The sequence below is a fragment of the Alexandromys fortis genome, unplaced genomic scaffold, assembly GCF_014885135.2.
Source record: "Alexandromys fortis isolate MF-2015 unplaced genomic scaffold, M_Fortis_MF-2015_v1.1 scaffold_37, whole genome shotgun sequence".
NCBI lineage: Eukaryota > Metazoa > Chordata > Mammalia > Rodentia > Cricetidae > Alexandromys > Alexandromys fortis.
In genome coordinates, this window is record NW_026067914.1 from 3,863,762 (window position 1) to 3,881,408 (window position 17,647).

At 40.3% G+C, this 17,647-nt stretch overlaps 1 protein-coding gene across 2 annotated transcripts in view; it reads left to right on the forward strand.

Annotated features, from left to right (window-relative positions):
* Positions 1–17,647, forward strand: part of Nup155 (nucleoporin 155) — a 48,925-nt gene that overhangs the window by 14,724 nt on the left and 16,554 nt on the right. Inside the window, exons 12-22 of one of the 2 annotated variants that reach the window (XM_050139053.1) lie at positions 151–251; positions 2,666–2,836; positions 3,849–3,959; positions 4,813–4,907; positions 6,826–6,914; positions 7,576–7,638; positions 10,008–10,155; positions 11,682–11,748; positions 12,946–13,061; positions 14,751–14,848; positions 16,242–16,372. In XM_050139053.1, coding sequence (XP_049995010.1) covers positions 151–251; positions 2,666–2,836; positions 3,849–3,959; positions 4,813–4,907; positions 6,826–6,914; positions 7,576–7,638; positions 10,008–10,155; positions 11,682–11,748; positions 12,946–13,061; positions 14,751–14,848; positions 16,242–16,372 — 1,190 coding nt within the window. The remainder of the gene's footprint in view (positions 1–150; positions 252–2,665; positions 2,837–3,848; positions 3,960–4,812; positions 4,908–6,825; positions 6,915–7,575; positions 7,639–10,007; positions 10,156–11,681; positions 11,749–12,945; positions 13,062–14,750; positions 14,849–16,241; positions 16,373–17,647) is intronic. The other variant, XM_050139054.1, reaches the window with a different exon arrangement.

Below are 17,647 nucleotides of genomic sequence, written 5' to 3' on the forward strand. Positions count from 1 at the left end.
AAAAAAAAAAAAAAAAAAAAAAAAAAAAAAAAAAAAAAAAAAAAAAAAAAAAAAAAAAAAAAAATTGTGTATACTGTTGCTAATTATTAAAGATACTGGGAATGCAGATTATTTAGCATCACATTATAATTTTGTGTATTTAACTTTTAGGAATTCTATTAATGACAGCATCAGAAAATGAAGATAATGACATTTTATGGTGTGTCAACCATGATACGTTTCCTTTCCAAAAGCCTATGATGGAAACTCAGGTCAGTAGTTCTGAGACTTGTAGTAAAATTCATCTGTGGTGCTGCAGGTGACCCAGCACTCAGGCATTCAGACGTATGGTCACATCCCTATTGCAATTAGGAATGTTTTAAGGGAGAAATAGTATGGTGAATAACTTTGTCTTCGGAATTATTGCTATTTTCATAATATATGATTTGAAATCTTAGCGGGGCACTGGAGAGAGGCTCAGAGGTTGGAAGCATTTGTTCAATCCTGAAGACTGGAGTTCTGATCCCAACACCCACACGGTGGCTCAGAAGCACCTGTAGCTCCAGCTGTAAGGGATCTGATGTTCTCTTCCTGTTTCCTTGTGCCCCTAAACTCTAATGTTCACACACACTTAACACAGACACAAGCATGAGTACGTGGGTACACAAAATTTTAAAGAAAGAAATTTAAAATGTTTTTAATTTAATGTTTTTTATGTATGTTGTGTGTTTGTTATGTGCATGCCTGATACCCATTGAGGTAGATGAGTGTTGAGAATCAAAACCAGGTTCTCCATAAGATCAACAAGTCCTCTTAACCTCTAGGCCTTCTCTCCAGCCCCAAATATAGCAATCTTAATTAAGAGTAAAGAAATGTTTCCTCTTAGTTCATTTTATTTGTATGTTGTTTTTTAACTCTCTCAGATTATATTCATCACACATGAATCTTTTTGGCAGTTCTCATTATGTAGCCCTAGATGAGTAGATCAGTCCAGCCCTGAACTCACAGAGACGCACCTGCCTCTGCCTTCCAGGTACTCAAATTACAGGCATGTGATGCCATACCCAGCTTCTAAAACATCTTAAAAAGAAACACTGGGCTCAGCATAAATCATGCACACCATTAGTTCCAGCACCCGGAAGGCAGATCTATGTGAGTTCGAGGCCAGCCTGGTAAAGATTCATATAATAAACATAGGAATTTTGATCTCAGAAAGATACAGATATAGTCCTGATTGGGGACAGGGATAAAGGTCAAAATTTACCTCCACGTCGCTTTGGAGGCTTGGTTTGGCTTTTGGCACTATCATTTTCTTAGATTTAATATTTGCCACTGTACTTTCTCTGCAAAGATGCCATGGGATTAAATGAAATCATGTACATAGAACACTCAGATCATTGCCTGGGACAGAGAAAGGGTCTAATAAATGTTAACTTTCTGTTGTTTTACTTTTGAGACAAGCCTCACTCAAAAGCCCAGGCTAGTCTGAGTCGCAGTATGTAGCCTGGCTGACCTCGGACTGTCTTCCTCCTGCTTCAGCCTCTTCAGTGCTTGGGTTACAGGCATGAGTCACCACACCCAGCTTAACTATGTTTTAAAGTAATTTTTTAATTTGTATAATACTTGAGTTCTCAAAGATGTGAACTTTTATTTAAAAATAAGAATATATGCCACCAAATACATAGAGTGCATAACACTGATAAAATTCTAGTTTTCTAGAGGTGGGTTTGGAAATTTTGTATAGACTGGGCATTGAATTAATTAGGGAATTGTATCAACATTCTTTTGGTTTTTCAAGACAGGGTTTCTCTGTAGCTTTGGAGCCTGTCCTGGAACTTGCTCTTATAGACCAGACTGGCCTCAAATTTATGCCTCTTGAGTGCTGGGATTAAAGGCATACCCCACCACCACCCGGCTTTATCAGCATTTTAAATGATACAACGATTCATGGTTTAAGGGAGTATCCTTATTTTCTGGAGATGCTTGGAGAAGTATTTAGGGGGCTGGGTCTATCACTTTCAAATGGTTCAGTAGAAGAAAACTATGCGAGAAGGGAGAAAGCAGGACTGGTTGCTGAGGATAGGTATTGTGCACATGGATGAAGAGTATACCTTAGCATGTTCCAGTGCCTGAATTGCTTTCCTAAAATATCTTAGAATGCTAAAATACTTATAGATTTTAAAGGATCTTACTTTAGGAAGGAAATAGAACAGTGGAGAACACATTCTATGCCAGCAAAGAACCCACTGAATCTGCCAGTTATACCCTTCTGCACAGAAACTTAGATGCCTGCTCTCTGGCTGATAAACTGTAATAGAGCAGTAGAACTTTGAGCCTACCTTACAGAGGCCTTGTTCCTTAGACTGCAGAGGTTAGCAAGCCTGCGTGTATAACCTGTGATCCCAGTCTTGGGAGACAGGCAGCGAGGCTGGGTCTGAGGAAGCCTGGAGAGCATAGTGACAGCGTCTTCAAAAAAAGGAAGGAAGAACAAAAAAGACAGATTTCGTATAGAAAGAATAGTGTGGTAAAAAGCTAAATATATGTGGAAGATACCCATGGTGCTGAATTTAGGGAGGCTTCTTTGGTTGTTTTGTTATTTTTTATTTTTTTGTAGGTTTTGTGTTCTAGAAGCTTTGGCATCTGTGACTTTAACAAAATATGAAAGCGATGTATTTCTCTTCCATAGATGAGAACACGGGTTGATGGCCACTCCTGGGCTCTTTCTGCAATAGATGAATTAAAAGTAGATAAAATCATTACACCTTTAAATAAAGACCATATCCCAATCACGGACTCGCCAGTTGTCGTCCAGCAGCACATGTTGCCGCCAAAGAAATTCGTTCTCCTCTCAGCACAGGTACGTGCATATCTGCCAACCATAGAGGCAAGGGAGGCTCTATGAAGTATACAAAAGGCCTCTTCTCATAGCAGTGCTGACAGCTGAACCCAGGAACTCCTGCACGCTAGTGAGCACAGCACCGGTTCTTGTAATCTGTCCCGAGGAGTAGGGGAGGCGCTGTCTGACCATTTCTATAGAGCTGTCTGTTTCATTTATTGGCTCAAGATGTATATGTCAAAGAAACTAAGTTTTGCGTTTTAGTTTCACATGATTTTCTTCCTATCTTTCTCTCTCTCTTTTGATTTTTCGAGATAGGGTTTCTCTGTGTAGCTTTGGAGCAAATCTGGAATTTGCGCTGTAGACCAGGCTGGCCTCAAACTCACAGAGCTCCATTTGCCTCTGCCTCCTAAGTGCTGGGATTGAAGGTGTGTGCCACCACTGCCCAGCCTCTCATGATTTTCTTAATTTGTGATTTAACTCTATTGAAAACTTTTTCGTACAGACAAGTTTCAAGTAGTCAATAATAGTTATTTTTAGAATTTGTTTTGTACTGAACTATTTTTTTTCTGTTTGCGATTTATTTAAAAAATAAAACTTTCATGTTTTTCTAGTACATATATAATTTTGTTCTTGAAACCTTGGGTCTGTTTGGAATGTATTTTGGTTAATGGATGGCTAAGGATCCAGCTTTTTTTCTATGAATAGACATATATGCCAACATATAATGATGATATGAATAATCTAATTTGAGGAGCAGCATGAGAGGGGCAAGATTATTAATTTTTTGTAGACATGAAAATTGAATATAGATTGATTGTTGTGGCAATCTTGTCTTTTTTTTTTTTTTTTATTGTTGGAGTAGCTTATTGTTAAACAAGACAGCAGTCAAGTGTTAACAGCCAGGCTTTCGTGTGTATCACTGGCTGTGCATGCCAGGCTAGAGCTCTGCCCCTGAGCTACCTCTCCAGCCCTCCGCCAGTCAGGCCTGCCCATGGCATACTCATGTTCTCTCTCGCTGTTGACTTCTCAGGGTAGTCTTATGTTTCACAAGCTTAGACCTGTGGACCAGCTGAGACATCTGCTTGTGAGTAACGTGGGTGGAGAGGGAGAGGAGATTGAGAGATTCTTCAAATTACATCAGGTAATTATGCCCGCTAGTGTGATATTTTAACTAAGGAAGCAATAAGGCTGTCAAAATTCTTTGTAAATTGGAAGTAAAACACTGTAATAACCAGATTTTCTGTTCTCTTTTGTACTGGAATCAGCTTATATGAACTGATACTGAAAGTAGTAATGTCACAGGGCTTCTCCAGATTTATCCTCTGATTTTGACAAATCCTTATTAAGGTATACTAGTAAGAATGATATTCTTCTATATTCAATTTTCATATCTACAAAATTCTACAAGTCGTATGCGAAATACAATTTTTTCTAAATGTGTCAGGCATTACTTTATGAGCGTGCATATGTACTGTGTGTTCCAAGCACACTGAATAACCTAAGGCGGGAAGCTCAAGTGAAGTGTGAAGACATTAGTAGATAATAGCCATAATTTAGATTTAAATCTGAGAAGGCTTAGTTAAAATTAGTACTGTCTAATTAAAGCTCAGACCCAGGTTTCAAACTACCTGCTGAAAATATTCCAAAATTGTAATGAGAAGCTTATATTCACTACACTTAGTTTAGTTTTTGCTTTTTGTGTACTGTGCTATAAGGACTGTTATACTGGCCTCTAAAAATCGTGCCTAGCACATGGTAGATAGTCAATGTTGGCTCTTATTGATAATTTCTTAAAATTAGGAGGATAGATTACTAGAATAAAAGATAAAGAGTAACAGTTGATCAAACCTTAATAAAGAGAAAGCATCTTTAATACTGTGTCTGAGCTAAAATTTAAATCTGGGCCGTTTGCTTTATTACTACCAGTTGATTTTATTACATCAGCAAGTATTTGCTGAACACTTGCTCCAACTTTGGGAAATTTTTCCTTACAGGAAGACCAAGCTTGTGCAACTTGCCTTATCCTTGCTTGTTCCACTGCTGCCTGTGACAGAGAAGTGTCTGCTTGGGCTACACGGGCATTTTTTAGGTACTCATCGGGGTGGAGTGTTGCGTGCATGCATGTGTGTGTGTGTGTGCGTGTGTGTGTGTTTATGTAATGAGCCACTTCTTTGTTGGAGTCCATTTTCAGAGTAGGACATAGGGCCTTTTACCCATGCTATACAAGCCCTAAACACCCTACCTCTGACTTCCATCCTTAGTCCCAAAACGTCCATCAACTACCTTAAAAATATTGTGAAATATTGTTATATGGAAGACTTGCTTTTTAAAAAGATTTTATTTTATTGATTTTATATATATGAGTGCTCTGTCTGCATGTATGCCTTTATGCCAGAATAGGGCATCATATCCCTCTAGAGATGGATGTGAGCCACCATGTGGTTGCTGGGCATTGGACTCAGGACCTCTGGAAGAGGAGCCAGTGCTCTTTTTGTTTTTGTTTTTGTTTTTTTTTTTTTTAATTATTTATTTATTTATTTATTATGTATGCAATATTCTGTCTGTGTGGATGCCTGTGGCCAGAAGAGGGCACCAAACCTCATTATAGATGGTTGTGAGCCACCATGTGGTTGCTGGGAATTGAACTCAGGACCTTTGGAAGAACAGGCAATGCTCTTAACCACTGAGCCATCTTTTCAGCCCCCAAAGATTTATTTATTTATTATGTATTCAGTGTTCTGCCTGCATATATCCCTGCAGGCCAGAAAAGGGCACCAAATCTCATTACAGATGGTTGTGATCACATGTGGTTGCTGGGAATTGAACCTAGGACCTTTGGAAGAGCAGGCAAAGCTCTTAACCACTGAGTCATCTCTCCAGCCTGGAACCAGTGCTCTTAACCGCTGAGTCTTCTCTCCAGCCAAAGACCTGCTCTTTTAGTTGGTTGTTTTTTGTTTGAGTATTTGGTGGTTCTGGAATTGAATCTAGGATCTTAAACCTGCTAAGCCTAGACCACTTTTTTAATTGTTACTTTTTGTGAATGGGTGCTTTGACTGCATGTGTCTGTGTAGCTCATGCATGCAAAGCCTTTGTGAGCCAGAAGAGTGCAATGCATTTCCTGTGGCGAAACTACCATGTGGGTGCTGAGTACAGGAACTAGGCAAATTATTCAAATTCATTATAAGAAAAATTATAATGCTGATGGAACAGGCTGATGAGCAGAAGGCGCGCGTTACTGTTCTCTAGGTTTTCATTGACTTTTGGTCTTGTTTTGCACTTTTCACTGAAGTCACTCCTCTCCATGCTTTTTTCTTCCTCAAACTTAACCAGTTCTGTTTCACGTCTATCATTGGCCCTGAGGGATTCTGAGTGCTGGGATTAAACCAGAACTCATCCTTCCTAGTTAAGCACTGTTCCACTAACCTTTGCACCGGCGTTCAGAGGTTTTCTTTCTGTAAAATATTTCTGAGAATTTGAAGTGTGAGTGCACTGTATATGTTTTAAATGTTTAGGGCTGGAGTGATGGAAAAGGAATTAAAAGCACTGGCTGCCCTTTTAAAAGACCCAAGTTCAAGTCCCAGCACCCACATGGCAGCTAATACTATCTGTCACTGTTTCCCAGGGATCTGACCCCCTCCTGTAGCCTCCATGTGCAAGGTATACATGGTGCACAGGCATACACAAAGACAAATCTTTAAAAAAAATTTTGAAATTTACAGCTAATCATATTCTATCAGAGAGATTACTGTGTCATTTCAATAAGTAAATTATTCGCTACATATCTGTAATGTGTTTAGACATTAGTAGTGACCCTCTAATTTCCTGGTTGCAATTTCAAGTCAACATTAATTGAAAAATTATGCTAGGTATAACTCTCTCTGCCGGCACCATACCTTAAAATGTCTGCCATTAAATAAATAAGCTAAAAGGAGCAGGAGTTATCTATCCCAGCTTGTCCCAGTTACAAGAGCATGGGTTAATAAGTCATTCTTTTGTCACACAAATAGATATGGCGGTGAAGCACAGATGAGATTTCCAGCTACTCTTCCCACTCCAAGTAATGTTGGTCCCATCCTGGGGTCGCCAATGTATTCTAGTGAGTATGGAACATTAAACTGAAACTTGGGTTATATTTTTAAAATGATGACATACTTTATGCAATAGAGAGTTTTGTTGTTCTTTTAGTATTAGTCTTAGTATCTGTATTAGTAATGAGTAAGTCTAGATAGTTACTGTTGAATCTAGTTTTGTTTGTTAGGTATTGGTTTTTTGTTGTTTTGTTTTGAGATAGAATCTTTCCATGTAGCCTTGGCTGGCTTGGGACTTGCTATGTAAACCAGGCTGCCTTTAAACTCAGAAATTCCCTCTGCCTCTGTCTCCCAGTGCTAGAATTAAAAGTGTGTGCTGCTACCATACCTTACAATATTGAATCTTTAATGACTACTAAGAAGCAATATAAATTGTAACTAGTAGTGTTTACAGAGTTTATTTAGTATTGAAAGAGAAAGAGATAAAAAAGAAAAGACAAAGAAGGAAGAGATGAATAATCAAGTAATAAGAAAGTTCTATCTCTGTCTTCCAAATGCTGACTTGCAGATGCTGACAAGTGCTGACTAGCTGAAATTAGGATGTGTCTGATTCTTGTCTATGATAGGCAGTGTTAGTCACACGCATAGTAGCTTCCTTACATAGTCTGGATCAGATACTTAGCATTGAGAAAGTGTTTGACAGATCTCTATTCTCTTTTTCCCTTGCAGGTTCTCCTGTTCCTGGTGGTGGTGTCTACCCAAATCCATCAGCTTTGGGGACACCGTCCCATGGTACTTATTTTCTGTGTTCTGGCTTTTTACTTCTGTTCACTTTGAAGAGCTAACATTATTAATTATTGTTTTTAATATTTTATATTGAGAAGATTAAATTGCCTAATTCCTTTTTTTTTAAAAAAAAAAAGAGGCTGAGATAATTCAGGTGATAGAATTGCTTCCCATGGACATGAAGACCTGAGTCCGGTCTTCACAGCCATGGAACAGCTGTCACGGTGATGAGTGCTTGTCATTTCCAGACTGGGAGAGCTGCCAGCTTGACCTGCCAGCTGAGTTCCAGGCCCAAGAGAGACTGGTAAACAGGGAAACAACCAAGGTTGCCCTGGCAGCCCAGATACATACTTACAATCTTGTTTGGTCTCTGGTCACATGCACACACCCTGTACTCCACTGACAGAGTGGCATCCAAGCCAGTTTTCGTATTTGACTATCGATGCCTCACTTAGGAACTCCTGTAACAGGGTGGCATCCTCTCACTGGCATATGGGGATTAACTGGGCCCTGATGACTGTGTTCTTTTTCTCGCCAACATTAGAAACAGCGATTTCAAGTTTTCTTTTTTTCATCCTGCCTTGCCTACATGTGAAAGTTTAGCTGAAAAAAAAAAACAGTTCAAGTCTGTTATAGAATATTATTTTAAGGTGTGTTATATTTGTTTATGCTATGAAACATTTATTTGTTTAATGATGCAAAAATATGTTACTTTTTTTTTTTTTTTTGGTTTTTCGAGACAGGGTTTCTCTGCAGCTTTGGAGCCTGTCCTGGAACTAGCTCTTGTAGACCAGGCTGGCCTCGAACTCACAGAGATCCTCCTGCCTCTGCCTCCCAAGTGCTGGGATTAAAGGCGTGCACCACCACCGCCCGCGATATGTTACTTTTTTGAAGATTTATTTGTAATACACTCAGTGTTATGTTAGCATGTATCCCTGCAGGCCAGCAGAGGGCACCAGATCTCATTACAGATTGTTTTGAGCCACCATGTGGTTGCTGGGAATTGAACTCAGGACCTCTGGAAGAGCAGTCAGTGCTCTTAACCTCTGAGCCACCTCTCCAGCCCATGTTGCATTCTTTTATGTTGCATTTGTTTAACTCTGTGAAGCTGTGTTACTTTGCTTGTCTAAAACATCTGATTGGTGTAATAAAGAGCTCAAAGCAAGAGAAAGGATAGGCATGGCTATCAGGCAGAGAGAACAAAAAGAGGAGAAATCTGGGAAGAGAGATAGGGGATCTAGGACAAGAGAAAGAGGAGGATGCTAGGGGCCAGTCACCCAGTCACACAGCCATCCACGGAGTAAGAGTAAAAGAAAGATATGCAGAAAGAGAAAGAAAAAAGCCCAGAGGCTAAAGGTAGATGGAATAATTTAGGTTGAGGAAAGCTGTCTAGAAACAAGCCAAGCTAAGGCCGGGCATTTATAAGTCAGAATGAGCCTCTGTGTGTGATTTGTTTGGGAGCTGGGTGGCGGGCCCCCAAAAGAGTAAAGGGTAAAACAACAACTACACAAATCTACCCCTTTTTATCAAACAAAATTAAATGTGTATCTATTTCTTCCATTATCTTTAAATATTTCCCTTTTTTGTCTAGATAAACCAAATGGATTATTGAAATTTCTAAACATTTCAGATTTCTTTTTAAAAAACTATTAATTTGGGAATTTCATACATGCATGGTATGCTTGAGCATATTTAACCCCAACTCCTTCCAGAATTACTGTCCCAAAGCTCCATTCCTCAACCTCTCTCCTCTGTCTACATCCTAATGGACACGGGCCACCCACTGTAGCATACAAGGACCATACCAACCCTTAACAGCCAGAAGCCATCAACTGTTACAGCTCCTCAGCTAGGGTAGAGACTTGGAGCCCTTGTTCCATGCTGGAATGCTGACTGGTTCGCTCTTGTCTAGCCGGCCCTGCAGTGAGCTCGTGAGTGTAGCGGTCCTGTCATGTCCAGAAGACATTGTCACCTGTTCCTCTCTGACCTCTAGTTCTTACAGTCTTACACCCCCCCTCACATTGTGCCTTCTGGTGGTGAGGTGGGGTTGGGCTGTGATATAGGTGTCCCATTGTGACTAAAGATCCCCAGATGTGGATTAGAGCACCATTTGATACTATGTCCATTTAGCAAAATAGTAGTAGTAAGCTGGAGTTCATGAACCCCCACAGTGAACCTAGGATTTACTTTTTTGGCTTTTTGAGAGTTTCTCTGTAGCTTTGGAGCCTGTCCTGGAACTCACTGTGTAGACTAAGCTGGCCTTGAACTCACAGAGATCTGCCTGTCTCTGCCTCCCAAGTGCTGGGATTAAAGGCATATACCATCACTGCCTGGCCTAGGCTTTACTTTTAAGAGATTTTCTTTTCTATGTGCAGGTGCTCAGCCTCCTACCATGTCAACCCCAATGTATGCTGTGGGAAACCCAGCAATGCAGGCTGCAAGCATGGGTGGTTTGACTGGACCAGAGATTGTGTACTCAGGAAAACACAATGGTATTTGCATTTACTTTTCTCGAATCATGGGGTAAGTATTTTGTAGACTACTATTGTCCCATTTTGTCTTATTTACAGTAGTGACGTATTCTTAAATCTATATTTGGGACATTACTTAGTGAGTTTTATTTTTTATTTTACGCCCATCCACTGATTAAGATTGTTTTTGCATTGCTCAGCCCGTTAGCTGTATTCGTTGTTTTATTTCTGTGCATATAGCCTCAGCTTACATCTTCATGCATGTTAATAACTAGCCTCATAGAGCGTCCTGTTTGTAGATTTCAGCTGGAGGTCTGGTCTTACATATGCAATCAGATGCAACAGTATTTCTATATGCTTCGAGGCCCATTTATCCACTGGTGTGAAATGGCCACACAATTCTTTTCTCTCTATGGTCTCATCCTTCAGTATGACAGTCAAGCGTTTGTCTCTTGCTGATGGCAGATTGCAGCAGAAGGTAGAAACTTGCAAAGCCTGTCAGTGCCTCTGTTTACAGCAGTGCCATTTTCTGTCCTGCCTTATCTGGCCAGCCTTGATTCAAAAGGTGGGGGGCAGTCTCTGTCTTTTTAAGGACGGGTATGGAAGTCATCCTGCAGAGGAAACAGGTAGAGGGAAGGATGAATGATGGTGGCCCTTGTAATTCTCCCTTAACTTCTAATTAGCTGCCATGTGTATATATATATATATATATATATATACATGTGTTGAGATAAATACGTGTGTATATGTATTAAAATTTTTATTTTATATATATAAATGCTTTTCCTGCATGTATATGTATGTGCGCTGTGTGTATGTCTGGTGACCATGGAAGCCAGAAGAAGGCATCATATCTCCTGAAAGTGGAGTTACATATTGTTGTTAGCTGTCATGTAGATGCTAGGAACTGAACCTAGATCCTCTGCAAGAGCAGCACATGTTCTTTTTTTTTCTTTTTTTTAGATTTATTTATTTATTATGAATACAGTGTTCTGTCTGCATGCATGCCTGCAGGCCAGAAGAAGGTACCAGATCTCATTACAGATGGTTGTGAGCCACCATGTAGTTGCTGGGAATTGAACTCAAGACCTCTGGAAGTATAGTCGGTGTTCTTAACCTCTGAGCCATCTCTCCAGCCCGCAGCACGTGTTCTTAACCACTGAACTTTTCTGTAGTAGGCTTTCATTTAATAGACTCATTCTGGAGTAGTGGGGATGTTATGTTTGAACGTTTTTCTGTTTTCCCACTTTTTTATTGGTGTGCATGCATGATGGAGCATAAGGACATGCCGCAATGTCCATGTGGGTGTCAGAGGACACTTTGGTGAAATCATTTCTCTCCTTCCACCTTCATGTGAGCTCAGGGGATGGCATTCAGGCCACTAGGCTTGTACTACAAGTAAGTGTCTTTTCTTGCTGAACCAGCTAGCTCGCCAGCTCCGTTTTCCATGAAGCATAGTAAGTAGTTGCTAAGTTTGAAAGTCTGATTAGAGCGTTATGTTCCTACGGAAAAGTAACTGCATGTAATAAAACGTTGCATTCATTTACAGTATAATAATTAAAACACTTTTTGTTCCAGAAATATTTGGGATGCTAGCTTAGTTGTTGAAAGAGTATTCAAGAGTTCCAGCAGGGAGATCACTGCAGTAAGTTTCTGTGTATCATCTCCATTTCCTTGTTTGCATGGAACCAGTAGATGATGTCAGTAGGTAGTATTTCATGTGTCTTAATGTCGCAGGTACCTGTCCTCTCTCTAGTTTGGATCTGTCCGTGTCACTTACTAAGGTTTTTAACACTTCCAGCCTGCTACTCTACTGCAAAGTGAAAAGAACTGTCTCTTTCTCAAAGCTGTTGTGAGGGTCAAAGAGTCAGCCTAATATTGAGTCTCCCCATCTGTTCTCACTTCTTGGCATGTACGCTAGAAACTCTCATAATCTCAGCACTGGTTAGCCTGCGTTCACACCCTTCTCAAATTGCTTTAAATACCTTACAGAGCTTTCTCATCACAACAGACAGGAAATTTTCTTTAGAGAATCTTTTTCCTTTACTTTTCTTTGTGTTCTGTTCTGTTTTTCCATCTGGTTGTTGTTGTTTTTCAAGGCAGGGTCTTGCTGTGTATTTCAAGCTGACTTTGATTTGTGGTTTTTTTGCTACAGCCTCTAGTACTAGGATTGCCCACATGCACTGACTGCACCACCAACCCGAATTGTGATGCTCTTTTAGAGTTCACCTTTCTTTTTGTTTTTGTTTGGGGGGATGGATTTTTTTGGTTTTCAAGTCAGTTTCTCTGTATACTACTCACTTTGAAGACTAAACTGGCCTTTAGTCTAAAGAGATCCACCTGCCTCTGCCTCCCAGCTGCTAGAATTAAAACTCACTTTTCTATTAAGATACATTTTATCTAACATCGTAATTGTATGCACTTCAGAATTGGCTGAATCAATGGATAATGATAGTAGGAAGAAGGATTCCTTGAAGACAGGATGATTGATTAATAGCCAGAAAAGGCCATGAGGATGTAGGTGTTGTTAATGTGCTGTACTGGGATCTGAACAATGACCACAGAAATGTGGAAAGTAATTAAGAAGTTCACTTAATATTTGTGGTTTTTTGCACCTAAATTACATGTTAATGTTAAAAGAACAGGAGAGGAAGTTCACGGGTAACCTTCTTTGCCCTTTATTTTGGCTAACTGGATACTGAATGGACTTAAGAACTGTACTGTTTCTAAACATAGTGTAGCTCACAACTAAACTGTATAGATTCAGTGCTGACTCTAATGAGTACTTTTTTATGCATGCACATTTTCTGTGTCTTTAAACTTTGGAAACTCCCTCTTACAGATTGAAAGCAGTGTGCCCAGCCAGCTGCTGGAGCCTGTGCTACAGGAACTGAAGGGTTTGCAGGAATTTCTAGACAGAAATTCCCAGTTTTCTGGAGGACCACTAGGAAATCCAAAGTAAGAACCAGACTTATTTATTCACTTCTTATTGTGTATGAAGGATGCTTTTTCTCTGAGGTACGGAGATGAAGCCCAGGGCCTTGCGCATGGTAGGCATGCTACTCTACTACTGAAATACAGGCCTAGACATTCATTTTGTTTCCCGTTGTATTTTGTTGAAATATTAGGCCTATGCCGTACAGTCATTATATTTTTATTATTTTATCCTATTTTTTTGGCTTTTGGTTTTGGAGACAGGGTTTCTCTTTGTAGCCCTGGTTGTCCTGCAACTCATGGACCAGGCTGGCCTCAATATCACAGAGATCTGCCTGCTTCTGTCTCCTGAGTGCTGGGGTCCAAGCGCTGTCCTTTTAACTGGTGCTTTCGTGTGGATTCTAGTGTATTCACAAGGTTACACACCATCACTCTGATCCAATCCTGCGACATTGTCCTTGTTTCAGAAACTCTGTGCCCATTATCAGTACCTCCCCATTTCCTCTCTTCCAGTTCCTGTGTGTCCAGTAGTCTGCTTCTCTCACAGTGACTCGGCCTGGTATTTTACCTACATGGAAATGCGCAATGTCTGTGTGTGTGCTTGGATTATTTGTTTCCATAATGAAAGACTCTGTTCATTTCTACATTACTGTTTCTCTGTTTTTTAAAATGATTTTTATGTGGAGTTGTGTGGGTGGGACGGGTGTGTACCATGGCATCTATGTGGAGTCCTGAGTACAAGGTGCCTGAATTGGTTCTTCTTCCGCCATGTGGTGTGGCTTCTGGTCATCAGACTCGGCACCTAGCCCTGTTACCTATTAAGCTATCTTACCAGCCCAGACATGTTATTTTAAATAGCGTCTGTTCTTTCTAGCCATGTTATAAATCTGCTCTATTTTTTTTTTTTTTTGACAACTTTTCCTTTTTCATGGCACCCAGCTCTTGTGATATGGTTTAACAATCCTACAAATAAACTTTTGAATTAAGTTAAGCAGACCCACCATTGGTGGAGTATTCATAGCTCTCCGATGGTCATAAAAACAAAATGACAGCTGGACACTAAACTATGCCAATGTTCTTATAAACTTGCCGTGTTTTTTGTTAAGCCAGGTGGTGGTGGTGCATACCTTTATTCTAGGCACCTGGGAGACAGACACATACAGATCTCTGAGTTCGAGACCAGCTTGATTTACAGAATGAGTTCCAGGACTGACAGGGCTGCACAGAAACACTGTCTCAAAAACAAAACAAAATCCTTAAGATATTAATGAAATTCTTCAAAAGACTGCTGTGAACTGTCTAGATTCTTAAGTGTTTGTTGTGAATCTTGTTTGGTATTTCTTTGGTTTGTTTGTTTTTCAGAGAATTTTTGGCACATTGCAGTCTTCAAACGTGGTTATCTCTTGTATTTGCTTATTTGGTGACTTCTGCATCCAGCTATAATAGCATTTGAAAAAGTTGCATGAGCAGGCAATATTTTAAGAAATAAAAACATGTTTAAACTTGCTGACTGTAAAGGCTGACCCTCAGTCACTGTAGCTTTAGTAACTGCCAATTGTTCGCTTTCATGCTGGTGCACGGGCTGTGCCCAGTCTCGTTTTACTAAAAGACGAAGTTGAACTGCACACACGCAGGGGAAGAGAGACAGAGAGAATTGTGGACCTTACATACCCCAGTGACGCTGTCAGACTCACGCTCTGTTTTCTGTCTCAGTACTACGGCCAAAGTGCAGCAGAGGCTGGTAGGATTCATGCGTCCTGAGAATGGAAACACCCAGCAAATGCAACAAGAGCTGCAGAGGAAGTTTCATGGTAAGTTATTTCTTGTGGTCAGTACACACGTGACCCCACCAAAGAGTTGCACTACCTAAAAAGGAAACAATGGGCTCTCAGAGTGAACATGTCTGAAAACACAAACTTATTATTAAAGTGCCATCTTTGTGGTTGTAAAAATCGAGTAGCATGGAAATTGTTTATTTCCATAATTCAGCTTTACTTCATAGTATATGAAAGTATATACTTCAAAAATTTGTGCTTTTTTGCCATCTGAAGGCATGATACACTCTGATGAGTTTCTTCATCACAGTGACATACATTGACCATAAAGCTGACCATTTTAGTTATTTTTTTATTCAGTTTTCAACAACTTCAAAATGTACATGCATTCTGCTTCCACTCTCCCTCCTTCCTACCTCCCTTCCACTCTAGTCAAACTCCCACACACAACCCAGTTCCTCGTGACTGAGTTCAGTCGGGGCCGGCTGGATGATCGCTGGTTTGGGAGTATCCATTGAAGCTGGTGGGCTCACCAGTGGGGACACAGCCGAGGAACCGATTCCCCGGTCTCTGAATGTATTCCTGCGGAATACCCGTGCTCAGCTTTGGCCCCGGAGTCCCTGTGACATAGACATTTGAGCATCTTCAGTATAGTCACATCGCTGAGCAGCTGTTCCCGGTGTCCCTCTCAGGAACTTTTCATCATGCAGTAGTGAATTCAGTGTAACCACCACACAGCAATTCCTTTTTTCCGTCTTCAGTTCATGGCACCTACCCGTTTATTTTCGTCTTCTGTCCTTAGACTTCCTCTGGGTACTTGGTATGAGCAGTTTTCCTCATTTTATTACTGGATTACTTCACTTAGCATACAGTCTTTACATTCATTCATGTTGTAGGATGTGTTAGAATTTGCAGTTTCAGATTGAATAACATTCTATTGTATCAATATTATACACAATATATAATGTTTATCCACTTTGTCCCTTTTGGTGTATCCTACTTATTTAAAAGATAAGGCAAAATTATCTTGGCTGACTGAGTTTAATAATGAACTAGGGTATATTAATGTAGGGTTTCAGAACATGGTGGTGCCTTCCACAAGGCCTTCTAAGTTACCGTTGTTTCAGTGGCACTGTGTGGGAAGCAGTTCAAACGTCCTCTGGCTGGGACCCTTCAAATGTGGCATACGCAGAAAATGGGACAAACACACTGCAGTGTTTTTATTTTTCATGTATGCATATGCAGTTGTTTTTCATGCATATACACACAAATGTATTTCCTGAGGATGAAAATATGAAGCTATCAGTGGTAATTGTTGCTTGTGGTGAAGGAGGGAGAAATGTGGGAATTTCACTCTTGGCTGTGTTTTATATACATCAGACAACAGTTCATCCGCTGTCATGTTTCATTAGTTGTGTTTTGTCATCAGAGGCACAACTGAGTGAGAAGATTTCACTTCAGGCAATCCAGCAGCTGGTTAGGAAATCCTACCAGGCCCTGGCTTTGTGGAAGCTCCTTTGTGAACATCAGTTTACTGTCATTGTAGGAGAACTTCAAAAGGTGAGGGGGGTTTGTCCTTTGGGGTTGTTTGATACCCAAAGTGCTTTAGTCTTGACTTTGATTACTGTTGTTTTAAGAAGTTTATGTGTGCCAGATGTGGTGGCTCAAACCTTTGGTCCCAGGACTTAGAGGCTGTGGCAGGAGGATCTCTGTGAGTTGTGGGCCAGCTTGGTATTTGTAGTGAATTAATTCCAGGACAGCCAGAGCTGTGTACAGAAAACTCCAACTCAGAGAGAGAGAGAGAGAGAGAGAGAGAGAGAGGGAGAGGGAGAGGGAGGGGGAGGGGGGGGGAAGAAAAATTGATGCGGATACATGTTCTACATGGATGTATATAACAGCATCCCATGCACCTGTCTGGTGCTTCCCAAGGAAGGTATCAAGATTCCGTGGAACTGGAGTTACAGATGGTTTTGAGCTTCCATGGGGGTTCTGAGAATTGAACTTGAGTCCTTTGGAGAACAGCCAGTGCTCCTGACTGCTGAGCTGCCTCTTCAGCTGTTAGCAGCATTTCAAGTGAAATGGTTACACCCTGGGCACCCAGAGAGTGGTTATGGTTGTTGTTTTCTTATTTTTAAGCATGGTTTTTCTGTTACCCCTTTTTACAATGTAAAACTCATGTTCAGTTGGTGAAAGCTATCTTATTTTCCATGCCATCTGAATTTTGTCAAATTGTAAATTCAGGGCAGGTCCTTTTTCACCACACCTGTCGTCTGTGGTCCGTCATGAGAGCTTCCATTGTCAATTTTTTTCTCGGGGAATGCAAACTAGGTGTTTGTCCCAAAACTTGCCATATTTTATTGATATTTTTGTTGAAATTTAAGAAAATACATTCCTATAAAATGTATTCCTCTCTAACTTACTCGACTATAAATGACTTTACCCTTTTGAACTCTATCTTAGCAAGCAAATTTGTTCAAAATGCTGGTCAAATTCCTGCATTTAATGTTAGAATCCCAATATTATTTGGGAAAAGTAAATGAAAGCTCAGAATCTTCTTTGTTTGGCTTTTTTGAGATAGAATCTCACTTTGTAACTCTGGCTGTCTTGGAACTCAGTAGTACTCCAGGCCTTGAACTCACAGAAATCTGCCTGCCTCTACCTCAAGTGCTGAGGTTCAAGTTGTGAGCCACCACACCCAGCTTTAGCCAGAAATTCCACCACCTGGCTTCTAGTCAGAGTTTTAAAATGTGGCCTAGTGGTTGTTGTTTTTTTTTTTTTTTTTTTTTTTTTTTTTTTTTTTTTTGCCAGCTTCCAAATGCAAAGTGTTCTGGTACT